The sequence below is a fragment of the Littorina saxatilis genome, linkage group LG15 (genome assembly GCF_037325665.1).
Source record: "Littorina saxatilis isolate snail1 linkage group LG15, US_GU_Lsax_2.0, whole genome shotgun sequence".
NCBI lineage: Eukaryota > Metazoa > Mollusca > Gastropoda > Littorinimorpha > Littorinidae > Littorina > Littorina saxatilis.
Genome location: NC_090259.1, coordinates 1,538,170 through 1,551,224, shown reverse-complemented (window position 1 = coordinate 1,551,224; position 13,055 = coordinate 1,538,170). Strand labels below are relative to the sequence as shown.

The window sequence follows — 13,055 nt, the reverse complement described above, 5'->3', positions numbered from 1 at the left end:
CTGGGCGGGGTGGAAACATGTTCCACCATTCAGTTGAACAGGGTTGAAGGTTTTTTCTTGTTCATAGGTTGTGTCTGAAAGCGCACCACAAGACTGCTTTATTGGGTGCTTGAAGCAAAAAGCAGAGTTACAAAAACTTCAGAAAAGCTTGTGTTATGTTCTCGCATGAATTCGTCATTCGTATTTGTGTGTGCACGTTATGTCAGACTGGTCTATGTGGTACTTCTAGGAGAGCATTCCTCTGTGACCTGCCTATAGGAGTACTTAAACAGAACTTAAAATCTTCAGTGAGATTGTTTCGCTCTCAGTTTGTTTATGTGTGTGGACATGATACACTACGGGTAGAACTGCGTCTGTATTTGACACGGGTGTGCGGCGATTACTACACACGCTGGACGTCGGAGCATTTGACATAACGCTTTAAATGCGTGGCTCCGCATATCTCAAACAAATATTTGTGTATAGCAGTAACTTAATAATTCAAACGGTACGCAATCGGGCATTGAGCATGACGCACACATTGTCGTGCCCATGTGATTGTGTGCGTGTGTCTCCATCAATAGCAGTGTTTATCTGTTAAAACTGTTATAACAAAAGACAAGGTGATGTAGTGTAACCGGTTTCTCGTACAAGATCTGTGATTTCTGACCGGGAGGGCGGACCGTTGTTGACATGTTGTCGATCACAAACGCATGTGAATGCATCGCTGTATGCACAGACAGGTAAAGACTGCCGTCAAAGCGAGACGTAGCTTGCCAACGTCACGGTCATGCAACATGACGCTTTTATAAATACACAGTGCGAGCAAATAGTATATGACACTAGTTTCAGACCTTTGCACACACGTCGGCGTACTCACAGTAGAAAACGGTTTTACGACTCTGTTTCTCTGTTTAAGACGAAACTCTTCACGGCAAAGTTTTAAGTTCAGCTCTCTGTGCTCTCTCACGTGACTTGCTGCGAGACAACGAGAGATTGTCGCCGTCGACCTCTACCGTTTTGTTCTTCCGTTTTAAGCGCTGGATATGATGTTGTGTTTGTGTGAAACTCTTTGAACTACCAGTGGAAGCTCTGCCTCCAAGACCCTCACTTTTGCCTTGTAATCTTTAAGGACTGAACGGTTCATAAGGCGGCCATCACGTGTAATAAACAGAATAAGTTGAAGAAACCCAGATAAACCAAAGTCAAAACCAAGTGAAAACAAGATCAGTGGACTGACTACACAGTAACATTAACAGGAATTTGGATAAATGTGGAAGAAAAAGGAAAGACAAACATAAGACGCTGAGTAAGTAGCGCAATCATAGACAAATGTTAGAAAAGAACACAGCCATTTACAGGTCGGCGGAAAGGCAATTTAAACACAGAAACCCTAAAAAGAGGCAGTCTACACTTACGGAGAAGATATTCAATCCAGAGCACAGATATCCACAGGACTGCGCAAAACTAGGTCAAGCTGACCCCAACCACGGTCATAACGACCTGAGGACCCTCAGCCTCTCTTCAGGACTGTCAAGTGGACATACCCACGTCAGCTTCACCCTAGGTCAAGATGGCAAGGGCAGACAACAGAGCACCATCCTCTCTCCTTGACATTTCACCTGAAAATCGACCTTCACCTCAATTCAATCGACGACCTGAAGACACAGTGTCAGACTCTGTACGTCAACATACTGAAGACAGTAGGCCGCCATCTTCAAAGCCTCGACTTAGGCCTTCTTCTGCCGGACCGAAAATCAAAAAGGTGAGCAAGTCTTGTTTCTCCAAAGGCCAGGACGTTGGACAAAGCAGACCTAAGTCTTCTAGGTCTCTCGCCGGAAGAAGCAATTCACAAGCGAAAGACAGCAAACTTCACCCCTCCAAAGTTCTCGTCGAGGTACACGTCAGACCTGTATTTTCATCAGTGGACATCGACACTAAGAACAGACCCTCATCTGCAAGCTCAGAGGTCCACACGAACTCGAAAAGACCTTTGTCTTCCAAATCTCCAGGAAGGACAGAGAACACAAATTCCAACAATCTAGACAGCCCGCGATCACCATCTTCTCAAAGGTCAAACAACACCGAGCATAGACCGATTTACAAAACAACCAACGGTGTTTTAGGAAATAGACCATCATCTGTTCAAAGTCCAACAAGGGTGGAGAATAGACCCTTCTCATCAAAAGCCGACGTTGCTGGAGTCACTAGACCATCGTCTTCGCAAAGCACGCCGAAGAATAGAGCATTCTCCTCAACCACTAAGAGCGCTGTACGTACTAGACCAGCATCTTCTCAGTCTCAAAACCGGTTAGGAAATAGACCTCCATCTTCCGTATCTCAAAGCAGTGCGTCATCTCCCCGTTGGGCCAACTCCTCGACGACCGAGACCACAAGGGAAGACAGGTGGTGTAAACCGAGACAGAATGGCTGGATGGGACGAACATCGGAGCATGGTCAGTCCGTAACGTCCAGCAAGGTTGACCACAGGAAGAGCAAGAAAGAGCGACCTTGGACTGCCCCTCCTACCTTGCCGTGTAGATATACAGGTAAGGTTTTGACCGCCAGGTATTTTGCCAATCAGTATATAAATACAATAACATCAAGTATAAAGGCAGCAGCCTAGTTTATTTTCTTCTGCGTTCACATTTGTTGGCAGCGATCTTTTTTCAAACAATCAAGGTTTTAAACCAGTTATTTTTTTCACTAAGAACTATTGATAGCTAGTGATACTATTATGTATGTAAACGCAAAATAAAGCAATTGTGTCTATTATGTATGACGGAGGGCAATCAAACACAATGTTAACGTTAGGGTACACAATAAATACAGTTTGAGATATTGTTTTCCTGTTTGTTTAAAGCGTGGTTGTTGTTAATTATTTGCCCGTAGTGTTTGGGCTTTGGCATTCTGTGTGTTTATAAACAAATGGTTATGTCTTTTGAAATTACCTTTTGTCACTGAACATTGCAACATGCATTCGTAATCTGACTGCACAGACGCTCACAATGTAGTCTGTTCAGAGACGGTCTCAATTATAGGACAAAACAAAGCAAAACAAATAAAAATACAAATAAAACAAAACAAAGCAAAACAAAGCAAAACAAAGCAAAGCAAAGCAAAGCAAAACAAAGCAAAACAAAGCAAAGCAAAGCAAAATAAAGCAAATCCAAGCAAACCAAACTAAACCAAAACAAATCACAATTATTCTATTTATGCATGTACAAAACAACAACAAAACGTTACTAAATACACGACATCAAAACATTAGAGCGTTGATTACAGAAGAAGAAAGAGACAGGCCATGAATACTTACAATGCCAAAATAAACGTACATTAGAAACAAACCCACAATAAAACCATAACAAACCATACGTCGCACACGTAAGCAAACAAACCTGAAGGTCTAATATTTCATTTCAGTGTGAGCAATCGCCAACAGTAAAGCTACACTGGTACGGCTAATGAAGACGGCAACAACATACACAACCATATCAATAGTAACATAACGGAGTCAAAAGAACACACACAACAGCAACAAAAACGACACTTGTGAAACGACCCTTTGTAATTTGGAAAGCAGCAGCAGGGGCATCAACTACAACGTGGACACCATGCAACGAAACGTTCAACTACGATCTGAGCAAATAAACAAAATAATAACGAAAACGCAACACCACCCAAACCCGTCACAAGCAATAACATCAACAACAACAACAGCAGCGACACCGACTAACAAAATATAAGACATAAGATCATTTATTGTCCATACAATTAATTACAATAGATGGAAAATTGTGGTTCATCTGCTCTTAAAACAACCAAAACAACATTATGACAACAACCTTAAAACAAAGCAAAAATAAGAACAATAAAACATACGAAGTAAGAACACCCAAAGTACTCCAGACAGGCAAGTCCGCCACATCCATACTGCACACACACACACCACACACCACACACCACACACACACACAGACACACACACACACACACACGCACGCACGCACACTCTTGCGCACATGAGTTGCTGGTAAGAGTAGTATCACAATCCTAAAACCTATAGATAATGCAAACTTTTACAGCTCAAAACCAAACATATAATTTCTAAGAACAACGATGGACAACTATACAACAAGTATAGACAGGAAATTGTATCTTTCTTTATGTGTCTCAATCACAGTCTGTAGATCTTTTCTCAAAAGAATTATGATTGGCAGCTAAAACAGTATAATCAATAATCCAAAGCAAAACAAATATTGCGAAACTGACTAAACTCCTTTCAGATAATTATTTAGCCCCTCTGTTTTTCTTCTGTCCAAAACATGAAAACAAAACTATGCGCTGAACACATATCCTAATGAATGGGCGATTAACGGTTGGTAGGGAGGGAAGACATAGAACAGGAAAGGGGCTCCACATAATGAATTTGCAAGGTGTTAGACAAGGGAGAGAATGCATCAACCGAACACTGAACTGACGGAAAAGGTTGTCTTTCTTTACACGGAATTCTGCCTTTCTGTCTGGCTGCAATCGCGTGGACGGTCTGTATTCTAGAGAGCTAGAGAGCGAGGGTGTGAGAGAGTGAAAGAGGGGTTGGGGAGAGAGAACGAACGAATGAACGGACCAACCAACGAACCAACCAACCAACGTACCAACGAACTTAATCTTATAAGGATAAAGGTTAAAGGCGCAATGCCCTGTCTAACAACCTGTCCTAAAGCATGTAATATTCACACACACACACACAAAATCTAAAACAAGTCGCGTAAGTCGAAAATACAACATTTAGTCAAGTAGCTGTCGAACTCACAGAATGAAACTGAACGCAATGCAACGCAGCAAGACCGTATACTCGTAGCATCGTCAGTCCACCGCTCATGGCAAAGGCAGTGAAATTGACAAGAAGAGCATGGTAGTAGTTGCGCTGAGAAGGATAGCACGCTTTTCTGTACCTCTCTTCGTTTTAACTTTCTGAGCGTGTTTTCAATCCAAACATATATCTATATGTTTTTGGAATCAGGAACCGACAAGGAATAAGATGAAAGTGTTTTTAAATTGCTTTCGAAAATTTAATTTTGATCATAATTTTTATATTTTTAATTTTCAGAGCTTGTTTTTAATCCAAACATAACATATTCATATGGTTGTGGAATCAGAAAATGATGGAGAATAAGATGAACGTAAATTTGGATAGTTTTATAAAAAATTTTTTTTTACAATTTTCAGATTTTTAATGACCAAAGTCATTAATTAATTTTTAAGCCACCAAGCTGAAATGCAATACCGAAGTCCGGGCTTCGTCGGAGATTACTTGACCAAAATTTCAACCAATTTGGTTGAAAAATGAGAGCGTGACAGTGCTGCCTCAACTTTCACGAAAAGCCGGATATGACGTCATCAAAGACATTTATCAAAAAAATGAAAAAAAGTGTGAGGATATCATACCAGGGAACTCTCATGTCAAATTTCATAAAGATCGGTCCAGTAGTTTAGTCTGAATCGCTCTACACACACACAGACAGACAGACAGACAGACAGACACACATACACCACGACCCTCGTCTCGATTCCCCCCTCTATGTTAAAACATTTAGTCAAAACTTGACTAAATGTAAAAACAAGTCGCGTAAGGCGAAAATACAACATTTAGTCAAGCTCAGTCGAACTCACAGAATGAAACTGAACGCATTGCATCGCTCGTGGCAAAGGCAGTGACATTAACAATCCAGAAAAGCGCGGAAGCGGTTGCGTTTTTTCTATATCTTTATTCTTTTTAACTTTCTGAACGTGTTTGTCATCCAAACATATCATATCTGTATGTTTTTGGAATCAGGAACGGACAAGGAATAAGATGAAATTGTTTTTAAATCGATTTCGGAAATTACATTTTAATCATAATTTTTATATTTTTAATTTTCAGAGCTTGTTTTTAATACAAATATAACATACTGATATGTTTTTGGAATTAGAACATGATGAATAATAAAATGAACGTAATTTTGGATCGTTTTATAAAAAAATAATTTTAATAACAATTTTAAGATTTTTAATGACCAAAGTCATTAATTAATTTTTAAGCCTCTAAGCTGAAATGCAATACCAAAGTCCAGCCTTCGTCAAAAATTTCTTGGCCAAAATTTCAATCAATTTGATTGAAAAATGAGGGTGTGACAGTGCGGCCTCAACTTTTACAAAATGCCGGATATGACGTCATCAAAGACGTTTATCCAAAAAATGAAAAAAAATCGTCGGAGGATATCATACCCAGGAACTCTCCTGTAAAATTTCATAAAGATCAGTCCAGTAGTTTTCCCTGAATCGCTCTACACACACGCACGCACGCACGCACAGACACACACAGATACACACACACACACACACACACACACACACACACCCCCACACACACACACACACACACACACCCCCACACACACACACACACATACACCACGACCCTCGTCTCGATTCCCCCTCTATGTTAAAACATTTAGTCAAAACTTGACTAAATGTAAAAACATACAACCAATAAAACAGACACACAAGCAAGTCATATGAAAGCAAAGGAAAAGGTATATAGAAGAAATATTTATGTTGAACAAGCAAATATACAAGTCCAGAAATAAACATAACAAAAACCAGATCATATAAACTGTGTGTGTGAAAGAGAGAGAGAGAGAGAGAGAGAGAGAGAGAGAGAGAGAGAGAGAGAGAGAGAGAGAGAGAGAGAGAGAGACTCAGACTCAGACTCAGAACTTTATTACAAAAGGATAAAGGTTTTAGGCAAAGCCTATTCTTCCAACCTGTCCTTTATACAACACATAAAGACAGACGGACATAAAAAAAACATAAAAGAGAGAGAGAGAGAGAGAGAGAGAGAGAGAGAGAGAGAGAGAGAGAGAGAGAGAGAGAGAGAGAGAGAGAGAGAGAGAGAGAGAGAGTAATGAAGGCAAGACTCGGGACTCAGGAATGTTTTATTTCAGGCCATAGCCCTAGGGTGATACACAATTGCAAATAGAAATGCATAGAAAACATGTTAGGCATACAGGCAATCTGCTTAAACGGGTCAATCATAATATATATGTAAAACTGGAACTCCTCCACTCATTTGCACTCTCATGCACCTACGCAAAGTGACCATCCCCTAATGCCTGAACACTAACAGCAGCGGAAGAGAGTGGACATACCCCTATCTGTCGCCTTGTCTGCGGAAGAGAATGACGTCTTCCTATGTGAAGAAAATGAGGAAAAATAATATATAGATTGTACACAGGTGTATGGGTTTGTTTGTTCGTTCATGGACTGAAACTCTCACGGCGTTTACGTGTATAACCGTTTTTACCCCGCCATTTAGGCAGCCATACGCCGCTTTCGGAGGAAGCATGCTTGATATTTTCGTGTTTATATAACCCACAGAACTCCTACATGGATTACAAGATCTTTTTCCTGCGCACATGGTCATGTGCTTGGGTGTACACACGGGGGTGTTCCGACACCGAGGAGAGTCTGCACACAAAGTTGACTCTGACAAATAAATCTCTCGCCGAACGTGGGGACGAACTCACGCTGGCAGCGGCCAACTGGATACAGATCCAGCGCGCTACCGACTGCATGAGCTACATCCCCGCCCAGTGTATGGGTAAATTTGAATTTTAGTGTGTTAAATTCATACTCATAATTCAGAGGCATTAAAGTCTCCAAATTTGTAGAACGTGCACTTGCAATCACCCAAATAATTAAGAAATGCTGAAATGTGTAGAACCTGCATTTGCTATCACCCAAATTAATTAAAAATGCTGAAGTCTGGAGCATAATCATCCGTCAATTAAGTAGATGTGCAACGCCAAGGCACTGCATACCCCAGCGAAAGACAAACCTCTCTCTCTCTCTCTCTCTCTCTCTCTCTCTCTCTCTCTCTCTCTCTCTCTCTCTCTCTCTCTCTCTCAAACACACACACAAACACACACACGCACACACACACACACACACACACACACACACACACACACACACACACACACACACACACACACACACCAAGTCACACACGCACACATACACACACTTACTCACACGCACTCACTCACTCTCTCACAAAAACTTCATACACACATATGGACAGAGACGGACATACACACCTTTACAAACACACATACATGCACACACTTACACTTATGCACACACACACACACCACACACACACACACACGAGTACATACTCATGCATGCGTGCGCGCACACACACACACACACACAAATACACACACACACACACACACCCCACACACACTCACACACACACGAGTACAGACGCATGCACGCGTGCGCACACACACACACACAAATACACACACACACACACACACCCCTCACACACACACGAGTACAGACTCATGCACGCGTGCACACAAATACACACACACACACATACACACACAAATACACACACACACACACCACACACACTCACACACACACGAGTACAGACTCATGCATGCGTGCGCACACACACACACACATACACACACACACACACACACACACACACACACACACACACACACACACACACACACAAACAGTAACACTAACACATGTGCACAAAATGGACACAAACACACACACCGCGCGAGAGAGAAAGACTACAGGGAGGCATGACGTCATGATGCATTAATTGACGTCAAAGACTTTCGACCGTGACGTATTCTTCTTACGCGAGCTTTATCCATAGACTTGGAAACTACGGAATTTCTACCCGTCCAAAGCGGCCTTGGGTGGCGTTTGCTCAAAAAATGGGGGCGCCAATTTTACCCACCGTATTTTTGTTAGTATGGTCCCAATTTTTGGTGAACTTCCATCTCCAACTGTGGCCCATTTTCGGGCACAAAGAATCCTTCTTTATCATGTATTATTCGGTATGCACATTTCTCAAATCGATTACAGTATAGCGTTCACGGGATACCTCCAGCTTCGCTGGGATTAATTGGGATTTACCGGGATTTACCTGTCAAGAGTGGAAAAAGTTGTCGATGCCTGAACAATAACAGCAACGGAAAAGAGAGTGATGTCCCCCTATCTGTCGCCTTGTCTGTGGAAGAGAATGATGTCTTCCAATTTGAAGAAAATGAGGAAAAAGAATATGTAGATTTTACACAGGTGTATGGGTAAACTTGAACTGGCTCATGATTCAGAGGCATTTAAGTCTCCAAAATTGTAGAACGTGCACTTGCAATCACCCAAATAAATTAAAAATGCTGAAATTTATAGAACCTGCATTTGCTATGATCCAAATTAATTAAAAATGCTGAAGTTTGGAGCACAATCATCCGTCAATTAAGTAGATGTGCAACGCCAAGGCACTGCATACCCCAGCGAAAGACAAACCTCTCTCTCTCTCTCTCTCTCTCTCTCTCTCTCTCTCTCTCTCTCTCTCTCTCTCTCTCTCTCTCTCTCTCTCTCTCTCTCAAACACACACACACACACACACACACACACACACACACACACACACACACACACTCACACACACTCACACACACACACACACACCCCCCAAGTCACACACGCACACATACACACACTCACTCACACGCACTCACTCACTCTCTCACAAAAACTTCATACACACAAAACACACACCCATACGCACATATGGACAGACAGACATACACACCTTTACAAACAAACACACATACACGCACACACATACACGTATGCACACACACACACACCACACACACTCACACACACACACACGAGTACAGACTCATGCACGCGTGCGCACACACACACACACACACACACACACACACCCCACACACACTCACACACACACGAGTACAGACTCATGCACGCGTGCACACACACACAAATACACACACACACAAATACACACACACCACACACTCACACACACACACGAGTACATACTCATGCACGCGTGCGCGCACACACACACACACACACACACAAATACACACACACACACACACACCACACACACACTCACACACACACGAGTACAGACTCATGCACGCGTGCGCACACACATATACACACACACACACACACACCACACACACACTCACACACACACGAGTACAGACTCATGCACGCGTGCGCACACACAAATACACACACACACACACACACACACCACACACACACTCACACACACACGAGTACAGACTCATGCACGCGTGCGCACACACACAAATACACACACACACACAAACAGTAACACTAACACATGTGCACAAAATGAACACAAACACACACACCGCGCGAGAGAGAAAGACTACAGGGAGGCATGACGTCATGATGCATTAATTGACGTCAAAGACTTTCGACCGTGACGTATTCTTCTTACGCGAGCTTTATCCATAGACTTGGAAACTACGGAATTTCTACCCGTCCAAAGCGGCCTTGGGTGGCGTTTGCTCAAAAAATGGGGGCGCCAATTTTACCCACCGTATTTTTGTTAGTATGGTCCCAATTTTTGGTGAACTTCCATCTCCAACTGTGGCCCATTTTCGGGCACAAAGAATCCTTCTTTATCATGTATTATTCGGTATGCACATTTCTCAAATCGATTACAGTATAGCGTTCACGGGATACCTCCAGCTTCGCTGGGATTAATTGGGATTTACCTGTCAAGGGTGGACAAAGTTGTCGATGCCTGAACACTAACTGCAGCGGAAGAGAAGAGAATGACGTCTTCCTATGTGAAGAAAATGAGGAAAAAGAATATATAGATTGTACACAGGTGTATGGGTAAATTTGAACTTTAGCGTGTTAGATTCATAGCTCATAGTTCAGAGGCATTTAAGTCTCTAAATTTGTAGAACGTGCCGTTGCAATCACCCAAATAAATTAAAAATGTTGACATTTGTAGAACCTGCATTTGCTATGACCCAAATTAATTAAAAATGCTGAAGTTTGGAGCACAATCATCCGTCAATTAAGTAGATGTGCAACGCCAAGGCACTGCATACCCCAGCGAAAGACAAACCTCTCTCTTACTCTCTCTCTTTCTCTCTCTCAAACACACACACACACGAACACACACACACACACACACACGCACACGCACACACACACACCCCAAGTCACACACGTACACACATACACACTCACTCACACGCACTCACTCACTCTCTCATTATTTTATTTATTTTTTTACAAACACATATTTCCCTGTTATATATAATTTTCAAGCATTGCTAAAGAATCCTAATGCATCTTAAAATGTCTTATTGGTTGCTTGACATGTTAATTATGGTAACTATGTCATTTGTACTATTGTTAAACTTATCTTTTATTTCTTCTTGTTTGTTACCCCTCAATGGGCGAGGGCCGGATGAAAAGAAGCATGTATGCATTGCTTATTCTGTCACCCTCGTAAAATAAATTTCAATTCAATTCAATTCAATTCAATTCTCACACACACTTCATACACACAAAACACACCCTCATACGCACATATAGACAGACGGACATAAACACCTTTACAAACAAACACACATACACTTACGCACACACACACATACACACACCCACCCACTCTCTCTTTCTCTCTTATACAAACAGACACACACACACACACACTGTACATACGCACAAACAAATACGCACAAAGACAGTCGGACACACACACCTTTACAAACAAACACATATACACACTCATACACACACAAACATACACACAAACTCATGCACACACACACATTCACACACACACACACACACACACTCTCTCTCTCTCTCTCACACACACACACACCTACGCACACACACACACACACCCCAAGTCACACACACACACATACACACACTCACTAACACGCACTCACTCACTCTCACAAAAAACTTCATACACACAAAACATACACCCATACGCACATATGGACAGACGGACATACACACCTTTACAAACAAACACACATACACGCACACACATACACTTATACCCACACACACATTTACACACACACGAGTACAGACTCATGCACGCGTGCACACACACACACACACACACACACACAAATACACACACACACCACACACATACGAGTACAGACTCATGCACGCGTGCGCACACACACACACACACACACACACACACACACACACACACACACACACACACAAACAGTAACACTAACACATGTGCACAAAATGAACACAAACACACACACTGCGCGAGAGAGAAAGACTTCAGGGAGGCATGACGTCATGATGCATTAATTGACGTCAAAGACTTTCGACCGTGACGTATTCTTCTTACGCGAGCTTTATCCATAGACTTGGAAACTACGGAATTTCTACCCGCCCAAAACGGCCTTGGGTGGCGTTTGCTGAAAAAATGGGGGCGACTATTGCACCCACCGTATTTTTGTTAGTATGGTCCCAATTTTTGGTGAACTTCCATCTCCACCTGTAGCACGTAGCCGGGCACAAAGAATCCTTCTTTATCATGTATTATTCGGTATGCACATTTCTCAAGTCGATTACAGTATAGCGTTCACGGGATACCTCCAGCTTCGCTGGGATTAATTGGGATTTACCGGGATTTACCTGTCAAGGGTGGACAAAGTTGTTGATGCCTGAACACTAACTGCAGCGGAAGAGAGTGTTGTAGAACGTGCAGTTGCAATCACCCAAATAAATTAAGTAGATGTGCAACGCCAAGGCACTGCATACCCCAGCGAAAGACAAACCTCTCTCTTACTCTCTCTCTTTCTCTCTCTCAAACACACACACACACGAACACACACGCACGAACACACACACACACACACCCACACACACACACACACACACGCACACACACACACACCCCAAGTCACACACGTACACACGTACACACATACACACTCACTCACACAAACACACACACCCCAAGTCACACACGTACACACATTCACACTCACTCACACGCACTCACTCACTCTCTCACACACTTCATACACACAAAACACACCCCCATACGCACATATAGACAGACGGACATAAACACCTTTACAAACAAACACACATACACACACACACACACACACACACACACACACACA

The 13,055-nt window shown here is 42.4% G+C and overlaps 1 protein-coding gene across 1 annotated transcript in view; it reads left to right on the top strand.

Annotated features, from left to right (window-relative positions):
• Window positions 1-339: 339 nt before the first annotated feature.
• Window positions 340-13,055, top strand: part of LOC138948178 (trichohyalin-like) — a gene marked incomplete at its 3' end in the record, with an annotated part of 44,489 nt that continues 31,773 nt past the window's right edge. Inside the window, 1 exon segment of the mRNA XM_070319673.1 lies at window positions 340-2,528. Within this exon segment, the coding sequence (XP_070175774.1) occupies window positions 1,553-2,528 (976 nt within the window).